General features: G+C 37.5%; 1 protein-coding gene across 1 annotated transcript in view; it reads left to right on the forward strand.

The window, feature by feature from the left end:
• Positions 1–14845, forward strand: part of LOC104460863 (triple functional domain protein-like) — a gene marked incomplete at both ends in the record, with an annotated part of 54945 nt that extends 40100 nt beyond the window's left edge. Inside the window, 10 exon segments of the mRNA XM_010078828.1 lie at positions 804–998; positions 1110–1225; positions 1774–1840; positions 2608–2717; positions 3768–3837; positions 4349–4438; positions 6371–6463; positions 8660–8771; positions 10818–11008; positions 14744–14845. Of these exon segments, the coding sequence (XP_010077130.1) occupies positions 804–998; positions 1110–1225; positions 1774–1840; positions 2608–2717; positions 3768–3837; positions 4349–4438; positions 6371–6463; positions 8660–8771; positions 10818–11008; positions 14744–14845 (1146 nt within the window).
• Positions 14846–15084: the final 239 nt, after the last annotated feature.

A 15084-nucleotide genomic window follows, 5' to 3' on the forward strand; every position in this document is an offset into this window, starting at 1 on the left:
TTGATTTTCCATCTGACCTTAAAAAGTCAAGTTTTTGACTGTTTTACTTAACTCCGTGTTACCAAGGGCCCTCACAGTACATTTTAGTTTGACATGGTATCAGAGAGAGAGAGAGAAGTGGAAGTATAAACTCATCCATTGTTGATGACTTATGATTTACATGAAAGGAAGTGCATAGTCTCAGGCAGCTTGTTAATTGCGAAAAGCACTTATTTACAGATTTGGTGGTGGCTACTTTTGTTCCCTTAGTTTCTCTCAAACAACTGTATGACAAGAAAACATTATTTAAAAAAAAAACTAAACAATATACTCTTAATCCGTTAAAGTGTAAAGCCTGTAACAAGACTTATCTCCATCTCAAGATTTCAGTGATGTCTAAAGGAGATAGATTCTTGAGACTATAGGCCAGGTCCAATACCAGTGTTCCAGTGGTAATGCACAAAATATCCTCTTTGGCATCAAAACCCCACTGTATTGATGTGAGGAGAATACCCATGCTCTGAAAAGCTTGCCTAGCAGAATGTAATCTCTGGGTTAGATTTGGAGCACATTTCTGCTTCTGGTCATGTAGTAATAACCTAGAGCCCTATATATATATCATATATATACACATATAATAAGCCCAAGAAAACCTATATTCATCTTGTGCTGTTTTTATTAAGAAAAAGATATCTGTATAAAGAGAGGAGAAAGCTAGCTCCTTTGATGTTTTCTCCAACAGCACTTCGTAGCAGGTTAAGCAAAGTGACCCCCTTCGTGACAGGTAGAGTTAGTAACTGTTCGATATTTTCCTGTTTTCATAGCAAACCAAAGAGAGGGTGAAGTTGTTGATACAGCTGGCTGATGGCTTTTGTGAAAAAGGGCATGCTCATGCAACAGAGATTAAAAAATGTGTCACAGCAGTGGATAAGAGGTACAGAGACTTTTCCCTGCGCATGGAGAAATACAGGACCTCTTTAGAGAAAGCTCTGGGCATTTCCTCCGATTCCAATAAATCGGTAAGAGAAATTTGAGTGTGATGACAGACAAACAAACTTTGCTTGCATTTGATTTAGCTGTCATTTTCTCCTGTCTCCTTTCTTAATCAATTTTTCCTTTCTTTAACAAAGAGCAAAAGCTTACAGCTGGATATAATCCCAGCCAGTGTCCCTGGGTCAGAGGTGAAACTCCGTGATGCTGCTCATGAGCTTAATGAAGAAAAACGAAAGTCTGCCCGCAGGAAAGAGTAATAAATTTATTTATTTTTAATCAGTGAGAATGCATAAATCAATCCTGATAATTAAACAACTGTCATGGCTTGTCTGTCAGCTTAGAAATTGGATTAATGGTAAAAAGAGAGTGATGTTACTCCGTAGCTCCTATTGTCTTTTATTGACATGCTTGTTCTCACAGATCGCTCTAGCATGTCAGAATCTTAAACTTTCAAAGCTATGTTAGACTTCTTTTAGCATGCCTTTTTTCTTTTTAGAATTAATGTAAAATAAATGTGTAAGGGGAAGAGGGAGAACAACAGTTAAATGACTGTAGCAAGTGAAAAGTGTTTGAGAAAAAAATTCCATCTTCTTCCCCATTTCTTTTTGCACTGGTTAGTAATGGAGGGATGTTAGCTCTTATGTTTCCTTCATCTGCTGTTTCTCTTCATATTTCAGTTCTCAGATTTTTCTTGCAGTGGAAAAGCAAAAGCTGATGAGGAGAAAGATGTATTCTGGTTATTATGAATTCATAACAATCTAACAGACTGAGATTTTTTTTTTTTTTCTGTTGCCACCTAAGGTTCATTATGGCTGAGCTAATTCAGACAGAAAAGGCTTACGTAAGAGACCTCCGGGAATGCATGGATGTAAGTTTTCTTTTTTTCACTGATTGTTGAAGACAGGAGTCAATCCATTGCTTTCTGTTTCTTTCTGGTTTTAACAGCCGAGCATGACTGGTTTGCAGTCATAGGACCTAATTAAGTATCTTTTCTGCTCTTAGGAGGAAGCTTGGAATGACATCTGATAACAGCCACTTTGAAATTCATCCTATATGTTTTGCTTTTGTCAGTACTGGGTTTCAACATCTGCTCTTCTTCCAATTCATAGATTTGTGGGGTTTTTTGTTTTAGAGAGGGGAGGGAAAAAGGAAGGGTTTACTTTATTTGCTTTGCTAGCCATAGAGAAGAGCTTGTGTTAGTTCTTTGCATTATCTGTATCACGTGTTCTGCTACTAGCTGACTTTTTGAATAGAAATTCAGAGAGATTCCATGGAAAAGTGCCCAGCAATTGTTATGCTGAAGCAAGTGATGTTCAGTGTTAGCTGTTGCACAAAGCATGAACAGCTAGACTTCAGAAATAACCTTGATCAGGAGTATCCTGAAGCATTAGAGGTTGTCAAGAACACTATGCATTTTAAATGATGACATCTCAGGGACTATGTCAGTTTTAGAACTTGGATTTCACTGTCAAAATCACAAGGTATATTTCACACAACAGATACTGTCACAATTGGAGATGATGATGTTGCATGGTCTTTCCCTGATTGCTCTCCAGGAATGCATGCTTACAGTACCTGGGTGCTTCTGTTCAGAGTTTATCGTGGCTTTTCATGCATCTTTTTTGTTCTGGGCAGACATATCTATGGGAAATGACAAGCGGAGTCGAGGAGATCCCACCTGGTATTGTAAACAAAGAACACATTATCTTTGGAAACATGCAGGAAATCTATGAGTTCCACAATAAGTGAGTGACTTATCTTCCATTTCCATATTACTGCTAAATCCACATGATGACCTGAGGGATTTCCTAGTGAAAATATTGTCCATATGAATAATGAATGTTTTTCCATAGAAAATCTGAAGGATTTCTTCTTGCATTGCTAAACTGTTTCAGTTGTTGCTTTTTGCAGCCAGGTAGGTACACGATTAGAAACTGTCTTTTTCAGCCTCGGACATCTTTCAGCTTTTAAGAAATTATTTGGATACATTAAAATTTTGCTGTAGGCTTTCCAGTTATTCTGAAGAGATGGAAACCACTGAAATCAACAGAATACAGATACAGCACAAACATCAATTTAAGACTCTGTCATTCTTTCAAAACCCTCATTCCTGATTTCCATGTGTGACTGCTAGTGGGAAAAAACCCTGCACTTTCTTGGCCCTATGAAGCTTTTCTGGAGATGCCCCACCTTTGTTACATTTACTTGAGTACAGAGCATGAAAGATGCTTGTCCACTACATTTTGTCTGAGTGGAATGCTTCCTAGGCAGATCTACGTACAGAAGTCTTGTTCTGAATCTTCCCACTTTGTTAATTCATTGGTGTTTGTATTGGGTTATGATTATTTTAGGTAATAAAATATACCTAGCATATTCCAGAAGCTGATTTTTACAGTCCTTTGTATGCTTTCTGTTAACTTGAGCATCCAAAAAGCAAGTCACCTCCTTTTTCTCTTGAGATGGAGGCTGAACTTTTCTTGAAACTGAAACTGTAGGAAACCTTCTTGATGGAGAACAACAGCAGTTATTAGATTTTTGTGTACTCTTACATGTTAACTGAATGTATGCTGGATCAATTTCTGATCTTCACATAAGAATTTGTGCTGAATTACATTTTTTTATTAATTGTGTTATTACACATTTTTATCCATTCCTGTTATCTTTATTTCTTTAACTCATGTTGATAGGAATTACAGCAAGTTTTCTAACCACCTTTATTCACAGATCAATATATCAACTGCTCTAATGAAAATGTTTCATGTGCCTTGTACTATTTGTTTCTTTTCTACCCATAGTATATTCCTCAAGGAGCTGGAAAAATATGAACAGTTACCAGAAGATGTTGGACACTGCTTCGTTACTTGGGTAATAAAGTCAGACTTGTGTTTAGAAGTAATAAAAGAGAAAGGAAACATGAAGGGATGGATTCTTGTTCTCAAGTCCCTTTTTAATTTGTAAATGTACTTCTTCCTCCAAATTTGAATCAAAATGTGTGTATCTGCAACTGGGAAAAAAAATTAAGGCACTGCTATCAGATGACAGTGCTTAGCTGCTCTTGAAGTTTATGCGAGTTGCCCAAACCTGCATTCAGGTTGGGTTTGGTATCTTTGTCTTAGCTATGAATAATCTACTTTTGCATACATTGCTATTGTTTTCAGTCTTACTTGCCTGATGTATTTTCTTATGCTGCCAGTTTTAATGGGAAAATAATTCGTACAGTTCAGTTTCTTGAGAGAGAAGATAAGCTCTCTGATAAGTAAAAAGTTCAGGAATGATGCTCTCTGATAACCTGTGTAGAGCTCTCTGATAAGTAAAAAGTTCAAGACAGGAATGATGCTCTCTGATAACCTGTGTAAATTTGCATTTTGTTCTGCAGGCAGACAAATTCCAAATGTATGTTACTTACTGTAAAAATAAGCCAGATTCTACCCAGCTGATATTAGAACATGCAGGAGCATACTTTGATGTAAGTACTTTGTGTCCCTCTTAAAAGCATGCATTGGCAGTTTGAGTCATGTACTTGCAGTTATGCTGAGTGCCTAATTTCTTAAGAAAATGCAAGTTTCCTGGTACTGATGCTGCAGTTTAGTGTCAGCTTGAGAAAATCAATCCTATATCTCACATGGTTAACTTATATTGCTCAGTTGGTCTCATAAAGCTGTCAAATCAAATGTAAAAAGTCACTGTCACATATCGGAGCAGTTCAGAACTGGAAGCAGGTTCTGGCAGCAACAACTGAGATACGAAGCTTCAGCTCTCCCAAGCACATTCTGCAGATCTTAGCATTTTGATGTGCTTAGTTTGCGTTGTATTTAATAAAGATGGAAATGTGTGTTAAATTTTTGGAGCAGCTTTAAATTGTAATTGTATGTAGTGGTAATTCGGTTGACTGCCATTGTTAAGAGCTAAACTGCTAAACCTACCACTGTGCTTATTCAGTCCCAAGGTTACTCGTCTACTTGTTAATATTCCGCTTAAGAAAGGACTAAAATATAGCAGCTGTTAGAGGTTTTACGCAGGAATTTTGGTCACACTGAATGACTTTTGGTTGAAAATGTATTTATGGATGATTAGATTAGAGTGCTCTCTACGTCTTTTTGTTTCCTTCTCCACTGTGCTGAGCTACTAGCTATGTAGTGACACCACAATTCTTTTTAGAATTGTTTGTAGAAGTAGAGAGAAGGACATAATAAAAAAACAAACAAAAAATCTCTGAAGTTCTTGGGGTTAATTTCAAAAATCTATCGCTGAGGAGGTGGGGATTCCAAACATGGTAAGGTAAACCCTTTCTGTGAAGCCTCTGTTAAGTTTTCAGTGCTTGAAGAGCAGAGAAGTTACTGGAAATAGATATGTATGACCAAAAAAATGAAATAAAATATAGTAAATACTATTTTAAAAAGTAACAAAGGGCTCTGATAAAACTATATGAGAAATATGTTCTTGTCACTGCCTCCTTTGATCCCTCTGTGTTAACCAGTGTATCCAGAACTCTCCATCCCCTAATCCACCTAAAATGAATTAGAAGTGTGGCGACCTAGTGCAGTGCACAGGAAACTTCAAGAGTTTCCATTGTCCTCCACTGGACCATGCTAAAATGTCATGTGTATCCCATCTTGGGAACTTCTCATACTGTAATCGTGGTTAGAAAGCATGTAGCTGCAGTGCATAACTTTCTGTTTGAAAGTGTGTGGTTAAAATATATCCAATACTGGGATAATTGGGAAACACTGGCCATGAAGTTCAACCATGATCAGTACTTGAAGTCTGTAATTATCCCATCTAATTATCATCTAATTCTGTTTTCCTGCTTTAGCTTTGTGGAGGTCATTCTTTTTTTGTTTGTGAGTGGCTGTTTTCTTTTTAAGTGTTGGGTGACCTCTTTCCTTTAGTTAGAAAAAGTTACTTCCTGCTCCCTCTTGTGGGGGAAAATGTTTTCTGTGACTATTACCAGCTAAACTAGCAGGTGGTGCTAAGAAACCTCCACGTCAGCCTTCCTGTGATAGTCCTGGCTGTTCCCTGGAATGCTGAAGTTTTTGTTTTCTCTCTTGCAAGTAACAGAAGATATACAGTTTTCAATTTTTTAGAAAAGGTAGTGCCACGTGTTCAATATCCCTAATCGTTTCTATTTGTATTTAGGTTTGTTGAAATACTTCTCAGGTACCCATGGAGGTAACAATCTTTTGTTTGTACAAAGTGAGCAGGCAGATGCACAACATAAGCACAGATGCACAACATAACCATTTTCTGTAGCTGGAATATCTTGTAATCCTGTGGTTTTTTTATTTCTCCTTGCTAAAATAAAATTTGTAGTTAATGTACACTATTGCATAGCCCTCAAAGCAGTCTATATCTGAGTGTTGGTGCTCACAGTCCTCAAATGTTTGCTTTTTTCGTGTAGGAGATACAACAACGACATGGACTGGCCAACTCTATCTCCTCTTACCTTATCAAACCTGTCCAAAGGATAACAAAATATCAGCTTCTTTTAAAGGTCAGTATTAAGTCAAAGTTCTTAATCTGATTCTCTTGTTCTTAAGAAGGCAAAGCTCTTGCTGAAATCGGGGGGCTTTTTTACTCTGCATTCTAAGACTACAGCATCCTGGGCAGCCTCAGCTATTTCTGTGATATTTTTTAGGAGACTACTGAAAGTGAAAGAAGGTACAAATAAGTAACTTTTTGTCCAGATTCCTGTAAATCAAAAAAGACACCTCTCTACTAATGTTTACTTAGAAAATATAATTTGCATTTCCAGAGTAAAAAAGTAATTCATGGCCATATAGACAGGCATATTTTTGTAATGGTGTCTGCAACAAATTTTGGCAAGCCATTAGTTAAGTTTACGATATTAAGTGGTGTAAAATATGCACATTTTTATATATTTATGTATAAAATATAATAAAATACATATATATTTATGTGTTTTATAGATGTTTATATATGCACACACTGATTACCTGTAGAGCTGTTGCACAAACAGTTGTTACTTGTAATGTTGCCTGGAAATGTCAAGTAAATAGTAGCTGTTAAACAAAATTTTTGGAAACCTGTGGTTAGAGCTTTCACTCAGTGGACAGATGTCTTGTTGACTGAGCAGTGGTGTTCTTGAACTGTGCTGGTCTCTGTTAGGTGGCATTGCTTGTTTTGTAATAACTGCCTATAAAAGCGCTGTAACTGATCTGTCTCTCCCCTTTCTAATTAAGAACTGCCATGGATTATTGTTTTTAAAATTTCTGAAAAACATTGCAGGCTATTTCAGGTCAAGTTGGATGGAAACAAGCCTGTCATTTTTAACTGAAACGTTTTCTGTTCTCGCCTTGCAAAAAGGCTCAACTTCATTAAGTTGTAACTTACTGAAATATTCTAGACTGTGCTGTTTCTGAAATTTTGGGGTATTAATTCTAACAATTATTTTTAAAAATTTTAAATACACTTTAGCCAATACATAATTGAAGTAATGGGTTAGATTGGTTTTGCCAGTCTTTGCAGAGCCAGATGGCTTTGTTACATAGCAAAATGGATTTATGTGGTGGTTACTGGGTTTTCTTTTTCTTTTTTTTTTTTTCCCCTATAAGAAAAGAGATGTAAAACATGTAAAGATGGAGACCCCAAAACTTGAATGACAGCTGAAACATTTTACAGATCTAGAAGTTCTACCTATTTTTCCAAATGGTGTTGAAGCTGCTCATCTTCTGTGCCTCCTGGAGCATATTTGAACATTACACTCACTTTTCTGTGGAGTTGTCATGAAAAATTTAAGTGTGATGGTGTAGTATTTTTCTGTGATGGTGGTATTGGCCGTTAAACAAAAATAGCATGATGGTAATAGCAGGAGTCATCTGGCTAGCAGGAATCACCTGGCTTTCCCTTTAAAAAGGAAAAGGGAATTTAACCTGAGGGAGTGAATTATGTGAGGCTTTTGAATAATAGAAGGAACATAATATGCCCTTTGAGTTACGTAAGGTACATTTTATCTTGATACTGTTGAGATGCTCAAAGGATGTGAGGAAATTTGAGTATCAGCTCAGGTGGTGTTTTGTTAGTATCTGTAAGATGTTGAATGGGCAGGGAACTGCATCGCCCTAAATTCCGTTACAGTGTTTCAGCATATTCCATTCTCTAGCTCCTGTCCATTAGTTACTCCTTGGTTGTATTCAGAAGTTTTGTCTGTAGGATGTTTTAAACTGTGTGAACGTAAAATAGAGTAATTCATTGAATACTTGAAACAATATAAATCCTCTTATCAGCAGTAGTACAGAGCAGGTCTTTGGTGTGCTGGAGCAAAGATTGACATGGGGGGGAGGTGCTTTTGTGCTGTCCTGTTTTCCACTATCTTCATGATTTGGCAGCTGTGTTGTTCTGGGGGTTGATGTAGCACTGCATCTAATAGCTGTGTCTGTGCTTATCACACAAAAATGTTGTCCTTAATGTTAACTGTTGAAGATTTCTTATTAAGCAGATACTCTTGTTTAAATTAGAGGTGGTTGACTGAAAGCCTGGGCTGCTTCTTGAGGAACAGATCATGATAAAAACCAAGTATTCTGTCATGTCATTGGTTGAGTAAGAAGTTAAAAAATATTTTATATGCCAAAAATGATTCTTTGCTTGTTAGAAGCAGTAATTGGTTGTCTATCATATATAGTGTAGAAACACATGATAGAGAGTACTAATATCTCCTCATCTTCTTCAGGAGCTGCTCACGTGCTGTGAAGAAGGTAAAGGTGAGATTAAGGATGGCCTGGAGGTGATGCTTAGTGTGCCAAAGCGAGCTAATGATGCCATGCACCTCAGCATGCTGGAAGGTAGGATTCAAACTGGCTTTCCAATTCAGTTGTATGCTGTAGATTAACTTTGTTTAATAACCTTTCAGATCTTCTCAACATACAGTAGTATAAAGAATGTGAACATTTTCTTACCTCTGGGTTTGTATTTTATGTGCCTTTTTTTTGGAGGTCTAGAAAATGCAAACTTATTTAGGAAAACAATTTGTGACAGACAGCTGGTACGGTTTCATTAATTTTTTAAATGTTCTTTCATGCTGATATATAGCTCTGCCACTGCAGATTTGGAAAATATGGAGGCTAACAAAGTTTTTCACAAGTCACCTAAAATGTGAATGGTCAGATACAATAGCTTCAGCTACATTTTCCAACAAGTATCCTTGGCTTCTTTTTATGAGGAGCATAAGCGTATTAGAGGTTATTTTGCTCATTTATGTATCCAATAATTGTCTCCAATAAGTTTGTTGTTTTCACATCTGTTTGCAGGAACACCTGTTCCATAACAGACTTCTGGTTGAATTGAAATGTCTATTCTGGCAGTACAATGTCAACATAAGCCAATTTAGCCTGGGCCTTAGCCAGGACAGCATAATCATGTTCATGGCAGACAGTGGAGGTTGGATGTAATTGCTTCTATGTGCTTAGAACAACTTTCTGTCAAAATCTGTTTTGTAATTGGCACGTTATCATGTGTGATGGTGCCGTCATACATTTAGTAATAAAGGTGTTTGGCATTTAAATTTTTTGAGATAGAAACAGAGCCGCCTTACCTTGCAACTGCTGAATAAAGACTTATAGGTGCTTTTAGTCAATATTCCTTTTCCTCTTCTCTGCCTTTTAGTAGAAAAATGGAGCTTGTCATGGAATTTCTGCTATCCTGCGAGTTACTTTAAAACTCATCTTGGTTTGACATGTGATCCTAGATAATGTGAATGCTCAAAATCACTTTTCTTCCCTGATTTTAAACAATAGCAATGTTGAACAGTTTGCAGGATCAGTTCCAAATGCTTTGTTCAGGAGATGGTGTCAGTATAAATGCTGACCAGCATTGGTAATAATCTTTTGACACTGGGAATGTGACTCTGGAGAATATCCTTATATTTTACATAAGTTGGTTTCATAACAAATCATGTGTGTATTGTTGAGTCATCTCATGTTAGACCAATATAGTGAGCACATTTCTTCTTTATGTCTCTGGAGGATTTTGAATGAACATCCTGATGCAATTGCTTCTGATGCTCTCCATAGTGTTGCCCTGTTTACAACAGCGAGAACTGTTGTTTTCTAGAGAAGAATGATGTTCTTATGTTAAGAAAATATTGGCAAGCACTATGTAGTTAAAATGCAGTTTAATACCACTATGAAGAGTATGGTAGACTAATTTCTGTTATCCTGCAACTCCAAAGCTGTGTATTAAGCTGGAAGAACACTGTACCACTAGAATGGAAGTAAAATTGTTGGTAGTCTCAATCTTCATCTTCACATTATGTCTCAAAATACGTAATCCAGCTGCTATTTCTTTATTGTGGATCAATGTTGGAGTGACTCAGTGGTGATCACATGGCAACAGCTCCAAGCTGCCATCTTTTTTCATCTCCTATTGGAACGTGTTTGCATGCTCATTGCATACGTGGTAGGGAAGGTGTACCACCAGTAAAGGTGGCACTTGGGAGCTTGCCGATGTCAGAACAGCCTGATGTACTCTGTGTGCTTGCAAGTTGCTCACTTTCTACACTGGCAGAAAGCATATAAGATAAATCATTTTCATCACAGAAGAGGTTACCAGAAGCTTACATGGAGAGATCTGTAATTTGTTGGTGAAATACTGCCAGAAGAGTTGATAAACTTCTTAACAGTTAGAGTTGAGGTACAGCTACATTTAGAATATTGTGATGTTGAAATCAAGTCTTGTTTTTAGCATTGCTTTCTTAGAAGCCCATCTCTTACAAGCTGTATTTGGGAAAAAAAAAAATCAGATAGAACGCTTGATAAACAGAAGCTGTGCTTTTTAATTTCCTCATATTATCAACTTTTCATGCTGAAACTTTCCTCTCCCTGGGTTTTTAGGCTTTGATGAAAATATAGAATCTCAGGGAGAGCTCATCCTTCAAGAATCCTTCCAAGTGTGGGACCCCAAAACTCTAATTCGAAAGGGAAGAGAGAGGCATCTTTTCCTTTTTGAGATGTCCTTGGTTTTCAGTAAAGAAGTGAAGGACTCAAGTGGAAGGAGCAAGTACATTTACAAGAGTAAACTATTCGTAAGTATGGGAGAACGAGTGATCATATTTAGAGAACTGTCTAGATTAGACTGTGACGAAGCTCAGATGATTTAAATGTGCATGAAGAAATTGAATAACTATTATAGTGCACTGAAGGAACAGCATTGGAATGTGTAGACTGAGTTGTACAAGTTTGCTGCTTTGTCATGTTTTTGAGGAGAAAGAGTAGGCTAAAAATAACTACTGAAGGCTATGTGTCAATCTTGGTGTGTCAGGACAAAGGAAAATCAAGATTGGGCTGGACTGATTTTGTGTTAACTGTGTGTGTGATTGCTGATTCTTTAAGGCTCATTTTTATAAAGCAGAAGGATGGAAGGAGTTGACAAGCTGCCTTCATCTTGCTTGTTTACTATTGCTGTTGTAGTAATATCCATATTAAGGATTCATTTTGGTGTGTATATTCTACACACGCTGATCTGGAAAGTCAAGAACTTTCCTTGTTATGGAAACGTTCATTCCAGAATGTCCACTGAGACTAGTAGTCTTACAATAATATTTTCTAAATAAAATGATAGCTCCTATGGTCTAGTGAAAGGGTGTAAAGATCAAAATGTTTTTCTGCCCATTTACACAAAAAATTCTGCTCTTGCTTTCCTCATCTGCAGCATGTATGCTCTAAAAAATGTGACCCTGGAATTTGTATCCTTCCCTGCCTGTCTCATTGGATGACTTGAGTGGGAGCAATATTCACACTCCATAAATTTAGGTAGCCAAGTGAGAAGATAGTCTCCTATGGCTTACTCTGCATCTGTCGGAGGCGGGATTAGCTTTTCTACTAGACAGTTTAGAACAAGTACTTGAAATTACTTCTCAGAATCACACTCCAGAAGACATTATTTTTCTATTGATCCTGTTGGAATGCATGACTAAGTCTAGATGGTATAAATACTGAGCCTTTTCTCCCTGCTTCAGCTCCTTTTCCTTCCTTCTTTACCCCTTCCCACCCACGTGTCCAAACTGGTAAAGCGGATTGACTCAAAACTCCTCTTTTTTCCCTATCTTACTTTGCATATTCTGTCACATAATTTCCAACACTTGCTTTCCTTCCCGATACAGGGTAGCTAGCAGGTAACACAGCTGCAGCTGATTTGTTGATCACACCTTTCTTTGGTGCTCTCAAGAACTTGAAATACAAAAACTTCTGGTGTATTGGTGTCATGATTTTACTTGGCTAACGATCCCAGAGCAGAGAGAGTCTCGAAACCACAATGCTGGGAAAGAGAAGAGCCACAGAGATAGCAAGAGAGTGAGCGTAGTTCTGGACAGACTCTCATCTATATCATCATCATGATGTGCATGATACGGAATAAACCATTGGCCAGTATGGGTCCCTAAACCTAAGGTCAAATCCTAGGCTAGTAGTTGGGGCTGTGCTCCCTCCCAGCTTCTCCTGCACCTGCAGACACTGGCACAGCAGAAAAGACAAAAGTCCTTGACTGTCCTGGCAGCAACTATGAACATCAGGATGTTATCAGCCTTCTCCTCAGCACAAATCCAAAACACAGCCTCTCACTAGGTACTATGAAGAAATTTAACTCTGTCTCAGCTGAAACCAGGACAACTGGAGGGTAACATCAGCTGCCAAGGCATTACAAGGGAGAGGAGACAGCTGAAAAATAGATCCTGTAAGCTTGTCATGTCAGTTCCTCTGGCAAGAATTTAGTAATAGCCTTGGGTCCTAGAGAAGTTGCTGGAAATCTTGAAGACTCTCATTGTGCCTCATTTTTAAAATACAAGCATATCTTTTTGTCTTCCTATTCTGTTTGGCAAAATATCCTGTAGTGCATCTTACTGTGTAGCAATTCTTATAGTTTGATCTTTAGAAAAGGTGTTCATAGAGATGTTGAAAGCATGCGTGTTGCTTTGAGCTAAAGATCTTTTTTGCATGTTATCCTGTCTCCTGCTTCTGGAAGGTGGTGGTACAAAAGTGAAGTCCTTCTCTTTACTTTAGGTGTGATAACATGGTTTCTCCAGCACAGGATACTCAATGGCATGACTTGTATTAGTGGAAGAATGTGTTAATGAACATCTTTGGCAAGAGACAAAGTGTCAAAAAGCAAATGCCTAAGGAGATCTATGAGAACAAGGCAAGCAGGTGTTGCTTTGCCAGAATACTCTCACAGTTGCCAGTAACTGGCAGTTCAGGGGCTTCCTCACCTGAATGTGGTTTCTATGCATTCAGTAACCTGCAATGGATTTCTCTTCCGTGAGCTTGTCCTTGGAACTCGTGCAGACTTCCAGCATTTACAGTGTCCTTTGGGAAAAAAAAAAATTGGGCACAGGCCAACCTCCATGCACTAAGTTTTGAATCTGATTCCCTCCCACTAGTTTTACTCAATGCCTTCCAGTATTGAAAGAGACGGTGAACAACATATGTCAGCTTTGCCACTCCTTACTGTACAGACCTCTACTCTGTTGTCCCTCAGTTCTCCCTTGTAAAATTAATAATATTCCCAAGTGTACCAAGGCTTCTAAATTTACTAGGCTTTAAAAAATTAACATTAAAAACTGTACTATCTTGCCCATTCAGACTTTATATTTGACAGTGCAGTAGGGTATGTTTTCTTTGAGTTACTTATTGTAATGTTGGATTAAGTAATTTACAAGCTTTTTAACACAAAGAGTTCTCGATGAGTCAAGTTTAAAACGCATCACAGACTTTTAAGTATTTCAATGAACAGTCCATTTTACCAAAAAGACGTGATAAAGCTGAAAGGGTGGATGTGTTGGGTTGGGGTTTTTTTTAGGAGAAAAAAAAAAAACAAACCACAAAACCAAACAACAAAACAAGTTGGCATCCAAGTGAGACAAGAAAAAAATTGCCTTTACTCAGGTACTATGTATCAAACATCTCGTGTAATGAGCTGTTTATGTACTGGTGATGATGTGTACGAGGGGAGAAGTACAGCTTCTAATAACGTAAGAATGCTTAGCAGCTCTCTTTTGGAGTGAGGGTTCTCACAGTTTGAGCTATATTTCTTAGGTTGGTTTTTTTGGTTTTTGGTGGGGTTTTGGTTTGGATTTTTTTTGTTTTTTGAAGCAGAGCCTGTATGAATTATTTAACTGCAAGCCAATTTACATGACTGATATGTTGTTCCCTTTGGAAAGTGAAAACATTTTGGATGATAATTAGCTATTAAGGTCTGACATTAGAACATTTCCAAAGACTGATTCTTAATGTAGTTGTCCCACAAAATTCTCCAGGGAAACTGCGTTTCTGAATTACTTCATCTGTTTCAGAGGGAAGGAAACACTAGGAAGGGCTCTTTTGGCAGAAAAGAAATCAAGAGAATTCTCAGGCATATCTTATCTGAGGGAAAACATAAAAATCAATAAGTAATGAGTGTTCCCTGATGGAAATCAACAAGGAGAGAAGGCAACACTTATTTTTTACGAAGCACCTTTTTTTAGAGTTACAAGGCTTTTATTGTCCTGTAAAAAATGTAAAATAAGCAATTTGATATTTCAGATTATAAATGCTATTGTTTGTTGTTACTTTACAATAAAAAATGTTTAGCTTGCAGTTCTTCCTTTTTTTTGGAGGAAACCCACCACTGCCTCTAGAATAAAGGATTCTCTCTAACATATGAGTTAGACTTAATCTTCTAAAAATCTTTAAATAGCAGAGCTTAATTCTTTAGAATATCACCATCCCTTTGTGGCTTCTGAGAAAAAAAATACCATGTTGTCCTAACAAGTTTTTCTTGGTTCCAGACTTCTGAACTGGGTGTCACAGAACATGTAGAAGGAGATCCCTGCAAGTTTGCTTTGTGGGTTGGAAGGACACCAACTTCAGACAACAAAATTGTTCTCAAGGTAATTTTAGCAGATGTGCAGTCTATACTGTCTTGTAGTTTTTGTTCATACTTGTTTGGAAGGCAAAAAGTGATGACTTTTCCTGCTTTGAGAGGGACAGCTGCTGACAGATTATTTTCCTTTGTGTGTAAAGGATGTGATGTATATCTAACTCAGATGGTTTGACAGCAGAGGGGCATCTGTGTGGTCTACTGAAGGACTAAACAAACTTGCTTTCACAAATCGGAGTAGAAAGAGGT

The sequence above is a fragment of the Pterocles gutturalis genome, unplaced genomic scaffold, assembly GCF_000699245.1.
Source record: "Pterocles gutturalis isolate BGI_N339 unplaced genomic scaffold, ASM69924v1 scaffold17373, whole genome shotgun sequence".
Classification (NCBI taxonomy): Eukaryota; Metazoa; Chordata; class Aves; order Pterocliformes; family Pteroclidae; genus Pterocles; species Pterocles gutturalis.